The 17,050-nt window shown below is 40.7% G+C and overlaps 2 protein-coding genes and 1 pseudogene across 2 annotated transcripts in view; all 3 read left to right on the top strand.

Annotated features, from left to right (window-relative positions):
* ncoa1 (nuclear receptor coactivator 1) overlaps positions 1 to 17,050 on the top strand; it is a gene marked incomplete at its 5' end in the record, with an annotated part of 164,152 nt that overhangs the window by 40,642 nt on the left and 106,460 nt on the right.
* On the top strand, positions 2,256 to 7,642 carry LOC133998003 (E3 ubiquitin/ISG15 ligase TRIM25-like; annotated as a pseudogene).
* Positions 10,953 to 15,783, top strand: LOC133998002 (uncharacterized). The gene is made up of 2 exons (XM_062437740.1): positions 10,953 to 12,629; positions 14,013 to 15,783. The coding sequence occupies exons 1-2, from the start codon at positions 10,953 to 10,955 to the stop codon at positions 15,519 to 15,521; spliced, it is 3,186 nt and encodes a 1,061-aa protein (XP_062293724.1). The 3' UTR covers positions 15,522 to 15,783.

Raw genomic sequence — 17,050 nt, 5'->3', positions numbered from 1 at the left:
TCAAGTAAAGTACAAGTACCTCAAAATTATACTTCAGCACAGTACTTGAGTAAATGTACTTAGTTACTTTCCATCGCTGCCTGTCTCACATGTCATATCCATCTCTTTATGACCATTTGTCCTTTTCCCAAACTATAGTTTCCAGGATGTGGGACATGAGCTCCTGCAGGGAAAAACAACAAGGACATAAAGCAATCCTCCTTCTTTTTAAAGATTTGATGCAGTTTGAACAGCACACCATGTTCTCTGTAATGATTAGAAATGACTGTAAATTGCTTTGTTTTACCTTTTCACCTCTTGTCCTTTTGTCTACTGTATGTTTCTCTTCTGTTAGTTTTGTTTTTGCAGACTCTACATCTGTTGGTGTGTTTCTGTCTCAATGACTGACCATCTTTGTTTTCAACACTATAACTCACTTTTCCAGTTGACTCTAATATTTGTTTTATACATTTTGAGAGCTTACACATGAAGATCCATTAACTCAACATGGAATGAAAGAAGCCGTCATGCACATATGTCTATTTCATACAACACATTTCTCTTCCTCATGCTGTCCTTGTAGAAACAGTTGAAGTATCTAAAAGCTTCTCTTAAGAGTTGCTGCACATCTTCTCCAGAAACTCCCACACCACTCAAAAAATCTCCTCACTGCATCTACAATTATGTCAGTTTTCTCTGATTTTCTTTCTCCTGCAGCAGTTCAGTTCATTACTGTTGTCAAAAAGGACAAAAACTCCACCTGATTCTAACAAAAAGCAAAATTCAGCATGCTTCCTGGCTGATTTGTCCTCCTTAGCTTCTTGTCTCACATCATAACATTTAATACCGACTTCCTCATGCTTGAGTCTCTTCTGAGATCTGACTCTGATGATTTCTGTCTCTTTTACTCTCTTTGGACAGTCAGCCTCTCATGCTGCATGATTCCCTTTACAAAGAAGACACTCTGGATCTTTCTCACATTCTCCTTCAGTCTTTCTACTTTCAGCTGCTGTGCAAATGATCATTAAACTATATCAGCGCAACACCTCCATCTAGTGGACACTTAAAATATTACAGTCAGGTTGTAAAAAGGAACAATTGTGTTATTATTATTCTAGGCCTCAGATAATTAAAAACATTAAATATGTCAATGTTCTGTTAAAGATGTTTATAAAATGCTGAATCAGATTTTGTCAGCTGTCCTCAGAGTGGCTGATGATGTGTTTGACCTATTTCCAGATGTGGAAGAACTACTCAGATCCTTTACTTCAGTAAAAGCACTAATACAGAAGTGTAGAAATACTCCATTACAAGAAAAGTCTCTGCATGAAAATAGAGAGATGGGTGTCTGTTCTTTCATGGATTAATACCTTAACATCATGTAATGAAGTGGGACTTGGAGTCCTCCAGCTGTGGCCTGGAAATAATGTTCCCTCCTTCATCATCGAGGATGTTGTGAATGAATTATAAGAGCTGTTATAATACATTAATGGTTCTTATCACTTAAATTTAAAAAGAACGTCAGACTGTCACAAAGTCAATAATCAATAATTATATAAACATTTTCTGCATGCTCCAGATGTTTTTATTGCTCCTTTATGTTGGTTCTTTTCTTTCAGTAATTAACTGATTTAAATAGTCTATTTGTGTCTCATTCTATGACAATCAGACGCTGCTGTAGATCTTTAATCAAATGATAAAACATGGAGCAGTTATCAGCTGTTTTCCTTCCAGATATCAATATGTAGAAATTATTAAGTAACAGTTTAAAGAGTTAATCAATTGTACATTGTACAAACCTCAGAGTTGAAACTATTACTTAATGATTTCTATATATTGATAACTGACTTCTTCATATTTAACATTATAGTTTCTGTGTCTCTGTCATCTCTTTTTGTGAATTAAATTCCTCTGTTCTCACCAGGAGGAGCTGAGACGTGAGTGAGGGAAGTGAAGATCCACGTTAACCGAATAAAAAGCAGCCAGTATTTCTTTAGAATTGTTCCTCTTCCCTGAATGAACCGGTGTTTGATAACTCCTCCCTCTTCTTCCTGCTCTCAAACACACAACAAACTCCCTCCCACTCTGAGCTCATATTTCCTTGTTCCCTCCCCTTCAGATCTACAATTGGCTGATGGGTGTAACCAACATGTCACACAGTACAGAGCTGTCAGGCTGCTTTTATTACTGAGTCACATGTTGTTCAGATCAGAGCTCAGACCTGTTTCATTTGTCTGGAAGTGAAACTCAGACAGTCATTTCCAGTGAGAGCTGAAATGGCGCAGAAAGGAGTTCAGTTCAACCAAGAAACCTTCTGTTGTTCGATCTGTTTGGATCTACTGAAGGATCCGGTGGCTATTCCCTGTGGACACAGCTACTGCATGAGCTGTATTAAAGGATTCTGGGATGGAGAGGATCAGAGGAAGATCTACAGCTGCCCTCAGTGCAGACAGACCTTCACACCGAGGCCTGTCTTGGGGAAAAACACCATGTTAGCAGCTTTAGTGGAGCAGCTGAAGAAGACCGGACTCCAAGCTGCTCCTGCTGATCACTGCTATGCTGGACCTGAAGATGTGGCCTGTGATGTCTGCACTGGGAGGAAGCTTAAAGCCTTCAAGTCCTGTCTGATGTGTCTGATCTCTTACTGTGAGAATCACCTTCAGCTTCATTATGAATCTGCATTTAAAAAACACAAGCTGGTTGAGCCCTCGAAGAAGCTCCAGGAGAACATCTGCTCTCGTCATGATGAGGTGATGAAGATGTTCTGCCGCACTGATCAGCAGAGTATCTGTTATCTCTGCTCTGTGGATGAACATAGAGGCCACGACACAGTCTCAGCTGCAGCAGAAAGGACTGAGAGGCAGAGAGAGCTCGAGCTGAGTCGACTAAACATCCAGCAGAGAATCCAGGACAGAGAGAAAGATGTGAAGCTGCTTCAACAGGAGGTGGAGGCCGTCAGTCGCTCTGCTGATAAAGCAGTGGAGGACAGTGAGGAGATCTTCACTGAGCTGATCCATCTCCTCCAGAAAAGAAGCTCTGATGTGAAGCAGCAGATCAGATCCCAGCAGGAAACTGAAGTGAGTCGAGTCAAAGAGCTTCAGGAGAAGCTGCAGCAGGAGATCACTGAGCTGAAGAGGAAAGACGCTGAACTGAAGCAGCTCTCACACACAGAGGATCACAACCAGTTTCTACACAACTACCCCTCAGTGTCACCACTCAGTGAAGCTACAGACTCATCCAGCATCAATATCCGTCCTCTGAGATACTTTGAGGATGTGACAGCAGCTGTGTCAGAGCTCAGAGATAAACTACAGGACATCCTGAGGGACGAATGGACAAACATCTCAGTGACAGTGAATGAAGTGGACGTTTTACTGTCAGAACCAGAGCCAAAGACCAGAGCTGAGTTCTTAAAATATTCATGTGAAATCACTCTGGATCCAAACACAGCACACACAAAAGTGTTATTATCTGAGGGGAACAGAAAAGCAACATACACGATTCAACAACAGTCTTATTCTAGTCACCCAGACAGATTCACTGGATGGTCTCAGGTCCTGAGTAGAGAGAGTCTGACTGGACGTTGTTACTGGGAGGTGGACTGCAGAGGGACAGAATTTCGTATAGCAGTCGCATACAAGAATGTCAGCAGAGCAGGAAACTCAAGAGAATGTGGATTTGGATTTAATGACAAATCTTGGATGTTAATCTGTAGCACGACTAGTTATGACTTTTATTTCAACAACATCAAAACTCCTATCTCAGGTCCTGGTTCCTCCAGAGTCGGAGTGTACCTGGATCACAGAGCAGGTATTCTGTCGTTCTACAGCGTCTCTAAAACCATGACTCTCCTCCACAGAGTCCAGACCACATTCACTCAGCCTCTCTATGCTGGACTTTGTCTTTACTATGATGGAGACGTGGCTGAGTTGCGTAAACTCAAATAGACAAAAGTAATTCCAGACTTCATGTGTCAGATTCTGTGTTTTTTGATTTTTCATGTTTTTGTCTTCTGAACTACACAGAGTTCAGCTTTCACACTAATAGTGGTTGTCAACACTTTTTAAACTTCATGTATGTGTTGTTTATATTTTAATTTTCTTGAATATATGTCAATTTTTCATTTGTGTTTTTATCCATGCAGGATATCATTAATTTTCATAGACCAAATAATACCAACAAAACAAACACAAACAGGCAACAAACTCAGAAATATATGTTAAATATGTAATGAAAATTAAATGAAATGTAAATAAGAGAAATCAGAGGAGAAATAGGGGCACTAATTAAATAGGTGTATAAATGACTAGACAAGTGATTGGAAAATAAGATAAAATAGTATTTGAGCTGGCATCAAAGCCTGCCTTATGATAGTCGGGAGGTGTACAGTAGATTGTGAGCAGCCTCCGGTTGGAAGGATCTCTTATAGGCCTTTAACCCTCCTGTTGTCCTTGAGTCAGGGAAGGAAGGGAGGAAGAAGGGAGGAAGAAGGAAGGAAAGGAGGAAGAAGGACGGAAAGGAGGATGAAGGAAGGAATGGAGGGAGGAAGAAGGAAGGGAAGGAGGGAGGAAAGGAAAGAAGGAAGGGAGGAAGGAAGGACGGAGGAAAGAAGGAAGGAAGGAGGGAGGGAGAAAGGAAAAGAGGAAGGAAGGTATGGGGGAGAAAAGAAAGAAAAGGAGGGAGGGAGTAAAGGAGGAAGGAAAGGAAGGAAGGAAAGAGGGAGGGAGAAAGGAAAAGAGGAAGGAAGGTAGGGGGGAGGAAAGAAAGAGGAAAGAAGTAAGGGAGGAAGGAAGGAAGGAAAGAGGGAGGGAGAAAGGAAAATAGGAAGGGAGGAAGGAAGGAAGGAAAGAGGGAGGGAGAAAGGAAAAGAGGAAGGGAGGAAGGAAGGATGGTAGGGGGGAGGAAAGAAAGAGAAAAGGACGGGGGTCAATTTGACCCGGGAGGACGACACAAACGTTAAAAGAATAGCAGTCACATGTTTTGGACCAACGTCCAGATAAAGAGGGACAGGACCAGAAGGCCCCACGAGATCCGACACCTGTCACAGAACGGCGAGACAAAGGGATAGATCTGGTGTATATGATGATGTTTTTAACCTTCACTGACATTTCTTCAAATGAAAATGTGAGCTTATTCTTGCTATGAATGTTAAGTTTCATGTTTGTATTGATGTATTTGTGTGCTATTGTTTCTTAAACAGAGAAAAAAGCATAATGTCCTTGATCATAGTCATACATTTATAAAGAAATGTTCAATCAAATTGTAATCATCATGATAATAATCAGCAAGTAGATCATTAATCATGTTGTTGTACATAGCTGAAATTCTGGGTTAAACTGACTGTGTGGATGAGATGAATGTAAACATGAAATCACTGAACAGACTTTACTGATTGGATGTGTGATCAGTCTCAAGCTTTACATAATCAATAAAGATGTTTTTTTCAAAAGTGAGCAAAGTATTTTCTTCTGTCTTCATCTCAGTGTTTCATTCAAAGCTTGTGGAGGAAATGTGAAATTATAATGAGAGTTTATTTGAGGCAGTTTTCCTGCTTAAACAACACAAAGTACAGAGTTCATGTTCAGAGCAGACAAACGTTTGTTAGTCAGTCTCTGAACTTTCTGGGTTAAACTAACTGACTGTCCTCACCAGGAGGAGCTGAGACGTGAGTGAGGGAAGTGAACCGAATAAAAAGCAGCCAGTATTTCTTTAAAACTGTTCCTCTTCCCTGAATGAACCGGTGCTTGATAACTCCTCCCTCTTCTTCCTGCTCTCAAACACACAACAAACTCCCTCCCACTCTGAGCCTTTATTTCCTTGTTCCCTCCCCTTCAGATCTACAATTGGCTGATGGGTGTAACCAACATGACACATAGTACAGAGCTGTCAGGCTGCTTTTATTACTTAATCACATGTTGTTCAGATCAGAGGGCAAACCTGTTTCATTTATAAGGAAGTGAAACTCAGACAGTAGCTGCAACTGAGAGCTGAAATGGCGCAGAAAGGAGTTCAGCTCGACCAAGAAACCTTCTGTTGTTCGATCTGTTTGGATCTACTGAAGGATCCGGTGGCTATTCCCTGTGGACACAGCTACTGTATGAGCTGTATTAAAGGATTCTGGGATGGAGAGGATCAGAGGAGGATCTACAGCTGCCCTCAGTGCAGACAGACATTCACACCGAGGCCTGTCTTGGGGAAAAACACCATTTTAGCAACTTTAGTGGAGCAGCTGAAGAAGACTGGACTCCAAGCTGCTCCTGCTGATCACTGCTATGCTGGACCTGAAGATGTGGCCTGTGATGTCTGCACTGGGAGGAAGCTGAAAGCCTTCAAGTCCTGTCTGACGTGTTCAGCCTCTTACTGTGAGAATCACCTCCAGCCTCACATTGAATCAACCAAATTAAAGAAACACAAGCTGGTGGAGCCCTCAGAGAAGCTCGAGGAGAACATCTGCTCTCGTCATGATGAGGTGATGAAGATGTTCTGTCGTACTGATCAGCAGAGTATCTGTTATCTCTGCTCTGTGGATGAACATAAAGGCCACGACACAGTCTCAGCTGCAGCAGAAAGGACTGAGAGGCAGAGAGAGCTCGAGGTGAGTCGACTAAACATCCAGCAGAGAATCCAGGACAGAGAGAAAGATGTGAAGCTGCTTCAACAGGAAGTGGAGGCCGTCAGTCGCTCTGCTGATAAAGCAGTGGAGGACAGTGAGAAGATCTTCACTCAGCTGATCTGTCACATCCGTAAAAGAAGCTCTGATGTGAAGCAGCAGATCAGATCCCAGCAGCAAACTGAAGTGAGTCGAGTCAAAGAGCTTCAGGAGAAGCTGCAGCAGGAGATCACTGAGCTGAAGAGGAAAGACACTGAACTGAAGCAGCTCTCACACACAGAGGATCACAACCAGTTTCTACACAACTACCCCTCAGTGTCACAACTCAGTGAACCTACAGACTCATCCAGCATCAATATCCGTCCTCTGAGATACTTTGAGGATGTGACAGCAGCTGTGTCAGAGCTCAGAGATAAACTACAGGACATCCTGAGGGACGAATGGACAAACATCTCACTGACAGTGACTGAAGTGGACGTTTTACTGCCAGAACCAGAAGCCAAGACCAGAGCTGAGTTCTTAAAATATTCTCGTGAAATCACTCTGGATCCAAACACAGCACACACACATCTGTTATTATCTGATGGGAACAGAAAAGCAACATACACGAGACAAAAACAGTCTTATTCTAGTCACCCAGACAGATTCACTGATTGTTATCAGGTCCTGAGTAGAGAGAGTCTGACTGGACGTTGTTACTGGGAGGTTGAGCAGAGAGGGACAGAAATTCGTATAGCAGTTGCATACAAGAATATCAGCAGAGTAGGGAGCACATATGAATGTGCATTTGGATTAAATGACAAATCTTGGATGTTAATCTGTTCCACTAACCGTTATGAATTTTATTTCAACAACATTAATACTCCCGTCTCAGGTCCTGTTTCCTCCAGAGTCGGAGTGTACCTGGATCACAGAGCAGGTATTCTGTCCTTCTACAGCGTCTCTGAAACCATGACTCTCCTCCACAGAGTCCAGACCACATTCACTCAGCCTCTCTATACTGGACTTTGTGTTTACTATGGAGACGCAGCTGAGTTGCGTAAACTCAAATAGACAAAAGTCATTCCAGACTTGATGTGTCAGATTCTGTGTTTTTTGATTTTTCATGTTTTTGTCTTCTGAACTACACAGAGTTCAGCTTTCACACTAATAGTGATTGTCAACTATTTTTTAACTTCATGTATGTGTTGTTTATATTTTAATTTTCTTCAATATATGTCAATTTTCATTTGTGTTTTTATCCATGCAGGATATCATTAATTTTCATAGACCAAATAATACCAACAAAAAAAACACAACAGGCAACAAACTCAGTAATATATGTTAAATAAGTAATGAAAATGAAATGAAAAGTAAATAAGAGAAATTAGAGGAGAAATAGGGGCAATAATTAAATAGGTGTATAAATGACTAGACAAGTGATTGGAAAATAAGATAAAATAGTATTTGAGCTGGCATCAAAGCCTGCCTTATGATAGTCGGGAGGTGTACAGTAGATTGTGAGCAGCCTCCGGTTGGAAGGATCTCTTATAGGCCTTTAAAAGAATAGCAGTCACATTTTTTGGACCAACGTCCAGATAAAGAGGGACAGAACCAGAAGGCCCCACGAGATCCGACACCTGTCACAGAACGGCGAGACAAAGGGATAGATCTGGTGTATATGATGATGTTTTTAACCTTCACTGACATTTCTTCAAATGAAAATGTGAGTTTATTCTTGCTATGAATGTTAAGTTTCATGTTTGTATTGATGTATTTGTGTGCTATTGTTTCTTAAACAGAGAAAAAAGCATAATGTCTTTGATCATAGTCATACATTTATAAAGAAATGTTCAATCAAATTGTAATCATCATGATAATAATCAGCAAGGAGATCATTAATGATGTTCTTATATATAGGTGACATTCTGGGTTAAACTGTGTGGATGAGATGAATGTAAACATGAAATCACTGAACACACTTTACTGATTGGATGTGTGATCAGTCTCAAGCTTTACGTAATAAATAAAGATGTTTTTTTCAAAAGTGAGCAAAGTATTTTCTTCTGTCTAACTAAAGCTGTCATATAAATGTAGTGGAGTGGAAGTATAAAGTAGCATCAAATGGAAAAACTCAAGTAAAGTAAAAGTACCTCAAAATTGTACTTCAGCACAGTACTTGAGTAAATGTACTTAGTTACTTTCCATCGCTGCCTGTCTCACATGTCATATCCATCTCTTTCTGACCATTCGTCCTTTTCCCAAACTAGTTTCCAGGATGTGAGACATGAGCTCCTGCAGGGAAACACAACAAGGACATAAAGCAATCCTTCTTCTTTTTAAAGATTTGATGCAGTTTGAACAGCACACCATGTTCTCTGTAATGATTAGAAATGACTGTAAATTGCTTTGTTTTACCTTTTCACCTCTTATCCTTTTGTCTACTGTATGTTTCTCTTCTGTTAGTTTTGTTTTTGCAGACTCTACATCTGTTGGTGTGTTTCTGTCTCAATGACTGACCATCTTTGTTTTCAACACTATAACTCATTTTTCCAGTTGACTCTAATATTTGTTTTATACATTTTGAGAGCTTACACATGAAGATCCATTAACTCAACATAAATAAAAGAAGCCGTCATGCACATATGTCTATTTCATACAACACATTTCTCTTTCTCATGCTGTCCTTGTAGAAACAGTTGAAGTATCTAAAAGCTTCTCTTAAGAGTTGCTGCACATCTTCTCCAGAAACTCCCACACCACCCAAAAAATCTCCTCACTGCATCTACAGTTATGTCAGTTTTCTCTGATTTTCTTTCTCCTGCAGCAGTTCAGTTCATTACTGTTGTCAAAAAGGACAAAAACTTCACCTGATTCTAATGAAAAGCAAAATTCAGCATGCTTCCTGACTGATTTGTCCTCCTTAGCTTCTTGTCTCACATCATAACATTTATTACCGACTTCCTCATGCTTGAGTCCACTTCTGAGATCTGACTCTGATGATTTCTGTCTCTCTTACTCTCTTTGGACAGTCAGCCTCTCATGCTGCATGATTCCCTTTACAAAGAAGACACTCTGGATCTTTCTCACATTCTCCTTCAGTCTTTCTACTTTCAGCTGCTGTGCAAATGATCATTAAACTATATCAGCGCAACACTTCCATCTAGTGGACACTTAAAAAACTACAGTCAGGTTGTAAGAAGGAACAATTGTGTTATTATTCTTCTAGGCCTCAGATAATTAAAAACAAAAGATGTTAATGTTCTGTTAAAGATGTTTATAAAATGCTGAATCAGATTTTGTCAGCTGTCCTCAGAGTGGCTGATGATGTGTTTGACCTATTTCCAGGTGTGGAAGAACTACTCAGATCCTTTACTTCAGTAAAAGCACCAATACAGAAGTGTAGAAATACTCCATTACAAGAAAAGTTTCTGCATGAAAATAGAGAGATGGGTGTCTGTTCTTTCATGGTTTATTACCTTAACATCGTGTAATGAAGTGGGACTTGGAGTCCTTCAGCTGTGACCTGGAAATCATTTCCCCTCCTTCATCATCGAGGATGTTGTGAATGAATTATAACAGCTGTAATAATAAATTAATGGTTCTTATCACTTAAATTTAAAAAGAACGTCAGACTGTCACAAAGTCAATAATCAATAATTTATATAAACATTTTCTGCATGCTCCAGATGTTTTTATTGCTCCTTTATGTTGATTCTTTTCTTTCAGTGATTAACAGATTTAAATAGTCTATTTGTGTCTTATTCTATGACAATCAGACGCTGCTGTAGATCTATAATCAAATGATAAAACATGGAACAGTTATCAGCTGTTTTCCTTCCAGATATCAATATGTAGAAATTATTAAGTAACAGTTTAAAGAGTTAATCAATTATACATTGTACAAACTTCAGAGTTGAAACTATTACTTAATGATTTCTATATATTGCTAACTGACTTCTTCATATATTATTTGGAGTTTCTGTGTGTGTCTGTCATCTCTTTTTGTGAATTAAATTCCTCTGTCCTCACCAGGAGGAGCTGAGACATGAGTGAGGGAAGTGAAGATACACGTTAACCGAATAAAAAGCAGACAGTATTTCTATAAAACTGTTCCTCTTCCCTGAATGAACCGGTGCTTGATAACTCCTCCCTCTTCCTGCTCTCAAACACACAACAAACTCCCTCCCACTCTCATCCTATATTTCCTTGTTCCCTCCCCTTCAGATCTACAATTGGCTGATGGGTGTAACCAACATGTCACACAGTACAGAGCTGTCAGGCTGCTTTTACTACTGAGTCACATGTTGTTCAGATCAGAGCTCAGACCTGTTTCACTTATCAGGAAGTGAAACTCAGACAGTCGCTGCAACTGACAGCTGAAATGGCGCAGAAAGGAGTTCAGCTCGACCAAGAAACTTTCTGTTGTTCGATCTGTTTGGATCTACTGAAGGATCCGGTGGCTATTCCCTGTGGACACAGCTACTGTATGAACTGTATTAAAGGATTCTGGGATGGAGAGGATCAGAGGAGCATCTACAGCTGCCCTCAGTGCAGACAGACCTTCACACAGAGGCCTGTCTTGGGGAAAAACACCATTTTAGCAACTTTAGTGGAGCAGCTGAAGAAGACTGGACTCCAAGCTGCTCCTGCTGATCACTGCTATGCTGGACCTGAAGATGTGGCCTGTGATGTCTGCACTGGGAGGAAGCTGAAAGCCTTCAAGTCATGTCTGCAGTGTCTCATCTCTTACTGTGAGAATCACCTTCAGCCTCACTTTGAATCAACCAAATTAAAGAAACACAAGCTGGTGGAGCCCTCGGAGAAGCTCCAGGAGAACATCTGCTCTCGTCATGATGAGGTGATGAAGATGTTCTGTCGTACTGATCAGCAGAGTATCTGTTATCTCTGCTCTGTGGATGAACATAAAGGTCACGACACAGTCTCAGCTGCAGCAGAAAGGACTGAGAGGCAGAGAGAGCTCGAGGTGAGTCGACTAAACATCCAGCAGAGAATCCAGGACAGAGAGAAAGATGTGAAGCTGCTTCAACAGGAGGTGGAGGCCGTCAGTCGCTCTGCTGATAAAGCAGTGGAGGACAGTGGGAAGATCTTCACTGAGCTGATCCGTCTCCTCCAGAAAAGAAGCTCTGATGTGAAGCAGCAGATCAGATCCCAGCAGGAAACTGAAGTGAGTGGAGTCAAAGAGCTTCAGGAGAAGCTGCAGCAGGAGATCACTGAGCTGAAGAGGAAAGACGCTGAACTGAAGCAGCTCTCACACACAGAGGATCACAACCAGTTTCTACACAACTACCCCTCAGTGTCACAACTCAGTGAACCTACAGACTCATCCAGCATCAATATCCGTCCTCTGAGATACTTTGAGGATGTGACAGCAGCTGTGTCAAAGCTCAGAGATAAACTACAGGACATCCTGAGGGACGAATGGACAAACATCTCAGTGACAGTGACTGAAATGGATGTTTTACCATCAGAACCACAACCAGAGCCAAAGACCAGAGCTGAGTTCTTAAAATATTCATGTGACATCACTCTGGATCCAAACACAGCCAACACACATCTGTTATTATCTGAGGGGAACAGAAAAGCAACATACACGAGTCAACAACAGTCTTATTCTAGTCACCCAGACAGATTCACTTACTGGCCTCAGGTCCTGAGCAGAGAGAGTCTGACTGGACGTTGTTACTGGGAGGTGGACTGGAGAGGGACAGAATTTCGTATAGCAGTCGCATACAAGAATGTCAGCAGAGCAGGAAACTCAGGAGAATGTGTATTTGGATATAATGACAAATCTTGGATGTTAATCTGTAGCACGAATAGTTATGACTTTTATTTCAACTACATCAGAACTCCTATCACAGGTCCTGGTTCCTCCAGAGTCGGAGTGTACCTGGATCACAGAGCAGGTATTCTGTCGTTCTACAGCGTCTCTAAAACCATGACTCTCCTCCACAGAGTCCAGACCACATTCACTCAGCCTCTCTATGCTGGACTTTGTCTTTACTATGATGGAGACGTGGCTGAGTTGCGTAAACTCAAATAGACAAAAGTAATTCCAGACTTCATGTGTCAGATTATGTGTTTTTTGATTTTTCATGTTTTTGTCTTCTGAACTACACAGAGTTCAGCTTTCACACTAATAGTGATTATCAACACTTTTTAAACTTCATGTATGTGTTGTTTATATTTTAATTTTCTTCAATATATGTCAATTTTTCATTTGTGTTTTTATCCATGCAGGATATCATTAATTTTCATAGACCAAATAATACCAACAAAAAAAACACAAACAGGCAACAAACTCAGAAATATATGTTAAATAAGTAATGAAAATGAAATGAAAAGTAAATAAGAGAAATCAGAGGAGAAATAGGGGCAATAATTAAATAGGTGTATAAATGACTAGACAAGTGATTGGAAAATAAGATAAAATAGTATTTGAGCTGGCATCAAAGCCTGCCTTATGATAGTCGGGAGGTGTACAGTAGATTGTGAGCAGCCTCCGGTTGGAAGGATCTCTTATAGGCCTTTAAAAGAATAGCAGTCACATGTTTTGGACCAACGTCCAGATAAAGAGGGACAGAACCAGAAGGCCCCACGAGATCCGACACCTGTCACAGAACGGCGAGACAAAGGGATAGATCTGGTGTATATGATGATGTTTTTAACCTTCACTGACATGTCTTCAAATGAAAATGTGAGCTTATTCTTGCTATGAATGTTAGTTTCATGTTTGTATTGATGTATTTGTGTGCTATTGTTTCTTAAACAGAGAAAAAAGCATAATGTCCTTGATCATAGTCATACATTTATAAAGAAATGTTCAATCAAATTGTAATCATCATGATAATAATCAGCAAGGAGATCATTAATTATGTTGTTGTACATAGCTGAAATTCTGGGTTAAACCGACTGACTGTGTGGATGAGATGAATGTAAACATGAAATCACTGAACAGACTTTACTGATTGGATGTGTGATCAGTCTCAAGCTTTACGTAATAAATAAAGATTTTTCTTCTGTCTTCATCTCAGTGTTTCATTCAAAGCTTGTGGAGGAAATGTGAAATTATAATGAGAGTTTATTTGAGGCAGTTTTCCTGCTTAAACAACACAAAGTACAGAGTTCATGTTCAGAGCAGACAAATGTTTGTTAGTCAGTCTCTGAACTTTCTGGGTTAAACTAACTGACTGTCCTCACCAGGAGGAGTTGAGACGTGAGTGAGGGAAGTGAACCGAATAAAAAGCAGCCAGTACTTCTTTAAAATTGTTCCTCTTCCCTGAATGAACCGGTGCTTGATAACTCCTCCCTCTTCTTCCTGCTCTCAAACACACAACAAACTCCCTCCCACTCTGAGCTCATATTTCCTTGTTCCCTCCCCTTCAGATCTACAATTGGCTGATGGGTGTAACCAACATGACACACAGTACAGAGCTGTCAGGCTGCTTTTAGTACTGAGTCATATGTTGTTCAGATCAGAGGTCAGACCTGTTTCATTCATCAGGAAGTGAAACTCAGACAGTCGCTGCAACTGAGAGCTGAAATGGCGCAGAGAGGGGATCAGCTGGACAGAGAAAGTTTCTGTTGTTCAATCTGTTTGGATCTACTGAAGGATCCAGTGGCTATTCTCTGTGGACACAGCTACTGCATGAACTGTATTGAAAAACATTGGGATGGAGAGGATCAGAGGAGGATGTACAGCTGCCCTGAGTGCAGACAGACCTTCACACCGAGGCCTGTCCTGAAGAAAAACACCATGTTAGCAGCTTTAGTGGAACAGCTGAAGAAGACTGGACTCCAAGCTGCTCCTGCTGATCACTGCTATGCTGGACCTGAGAGGCAGAGAGAGCTCGAGGTGAGTCGACTAAACATCCAGCAGAGAATCCAGGACAGAGAGAAAGATGTGAAGCTGCTTCAACAGGAGGTGGAGGCCGTCAGTCGCTCTGCTGATAAAGCAGTGGAGGACAGTGAGAAGATTTTCACTGAGCTGATCTGTCTCATACAAAAAAAAAGCTCTGATGTGAGACAGCAGATCAGATCCCAGCAGGAAACTGAAGTGAGTCGAGTCAAAGAGCTTCAGGAGAAGCTGCAGCAGGAGATCACTGAGCTGAAGAGGAAAGACGCTGAACTGAAGCAGCTCTCACACACAGAGGATCACAACCAGTTTCTACACAACTACCCCTCACTGTCACAACTCAGTGAAGCTACAGACTCATCCAGCATCGATATCCATCCTCTGCGATACTTTGAGGATGTGACAGCAGCTGTTTCACAGCTCAGAGATAAACTACAGGACATCCTGAGGGACGAATGGACAAACATCTCAGTGACAGAGACTGAATTGGACGTTTTACCATCACAACCACAACCAGAGCCCAAGACCAGAGCTGAGTTCTTACAATATTCATGTGAAATCACTCTGGATCCAAACACAGCACACACAAAAGTGTTATTATCTGAGGGGAACAGAAAAGCAACATACACGAGTCAACAACAGGCTTACTCTCGTCACCCAGATAGATTCACTTACTGGCCTCAGGTCCTGAGTAGAGAGATGCTGACTGGACGTTGTTACTGGGAGGTGGACTGGAGAGGGACAGGAGCAGTCGGTGTAGCAGTCGCATACAAGAATATCAGCAGAGGAGAGAGCTCAAATGAATGTGGATTTGGATATAATGACAACTCTTGGATGTTTGTCTGTCACAGTAATGGTTACACTTTTTATTTGAACAATATTCAAACTCCCGTCTCAGGTCCTCGTTCCTCCAGAGTCGGAGTGTACCTGGATCACAGAGCAGGTATTCTGTCCTTCTACAGCGTTTCTGAAACCATGACTCTCCTCCACAGAGTCCAGACCACATTCACTCAGCCTCTCTATGCTGGACTTTGTGTTTACTATGGAGCCACAACTGAGTTTTGTAAACCTGAATAGACAGAAGTCATTTCAGACTTGATGTGTCAGATTCTGTGTTGTAATTCTTCATATTTTTGTCTCCAATATTTCTGAACTGTACAGACATCAGCTATCATGCTAACAAAGATCATCAACACTTTCTTAAACTTAATATATGGCTGTGTTAGAAGCCGCATACTTTCCTACTACTCGTACTAATTCTGATGTCATTTGAAGTATGTAGTGTGTTTCAACTGCGTAGTATGCGATTTAGAGTATGTGAGAAGTTCCCTGATGGTTAATTAATGACTACTCACACTCACATTACCCAAGATGCAACGTAACTTCTGAAAAAAAAATATATAAGCATACCCTGCTTTATCTTCAAATATAAAATCAGGGAGGCCAAAATGTCCCAAATGAACATCATACTGCATTGAAGAAGGCTTTAAACTAGCGATTGAGACCATAAACACATTTTGAAAACGTTTACTGAGGTTAGAAATCAAGTGAGAAGTTGGTGAATTCTCCATTGACTTGTATAGAGACGGAAGTCCTTTTGACACCAAAACGGCCGCCCCCTGGTGGCCTTTTGATAGAATGCAGTTTTAAGTTACTTCCGCGTTGGCCTCATTTCAGAGGACCAGAACTCCCCGCCTAAAAAAAACCCAAAATACAAACGTCACAGATCATCACCTCGGTGGTTTCAAGTTAGCTACAGCGAGGGTATGTTTGCTTCCTGTTTTCAAAATAACAGTACAAATTCTATCGTTACGGTTTTCTTAATAATAAAAAGGCAACGGCTGTTTTATTTTTGTGAAAATAACCGGAAGTGCGTTACTCGCTACGGCTAACTTGAGTTTCTCCGAATTCGCGGGAACAAAACTTTAAACAGGTGTTATTTGGACAGATTAGCGTCACATTGTGGATCTAAAGGGCTACTTTCCCGCCTAAAAAGGTTATAAATGTCGATAAAGTGGCATATTTACAGAGTTAGAGCTAAAATGAAATCAGCTTCAGCGTGCTGATTTCAGCTCGGGTATGAACGAAATGCATTGTGGGTTATTGTGTAGTTTACTAGTCTGCTTACTATCTGGTCCTTTAGTATGTAGTATGTAATATTTAGTATGTTGTATTATTAGTCTTGCTATGAATGTCAGTTTCGTGTTTGTATTGATTTATTTGTGTGCTGTTGTTAAAAAAAGCATAATATCCTTGATCATAGTCATAAATGTATAAAGACATGTTCAATCACATTGTAATCATCATGATAGTAAACTAGGGTTAAACTAACTGTGTGGATGAAGTGAATCTGAACATGAAATCATTGAACAGGCTTTACTGATTGGTTTTGTCAACAATCTGCAGCTTTATATAATCAATAAAGTTGTTTTTTGTCAACAATGGATAAAGTATTTTCTTCTGTCTTATTTTTCTGGAGATAATTTTAACATCTTATATGTAGAATAATCTTAAAAAAAATAGATATATAACAAACTGATCAAATGCTTTATGTGTAAAATATTGATCTGATAGGTAACTAAAGCTGTCAAATGATTGTAATGGAA

The sequence above is a fragment of the Scomber scombrus genome, chromosome 17 (assembly GCF_963691925.1).
Source record: "Scomber scombrus chromosome 17, fScoSco1.1, whole genome shotgun sequence".
Classification (NCBI taxonomy): domain Eukaryota; kingdom Metazoa; phylum Chordata; class Actinopteri; order Scombriformes; family Scombridae; genus Scomber; species Scomber scombrus.
The sequence above is the reverse complement of the archived record's forward strand: the minus strand, read 5'-3'. Positions and strand labels throughout refer to the sequence as shown.

What these genes read in the sequence shown, in the direction of transcription:
- LOC133998002 (XM_062437740.1), top strand. Translation starts at nt 10,953, where the DNA reads ATGGCGCAGAAAGGAGTTCAGCTCGACCAAGAAACTTTCTGTTGTTCG. An exon ending in CTGAGTTGCGTAAACTCAAA is followed by an intron (nt 12,630 to 14,012) that starts TAGACAAAAGTA and finishes CCAACATGACAC; the next exon opens with ACAGTACAGAGCTGTCAGGC.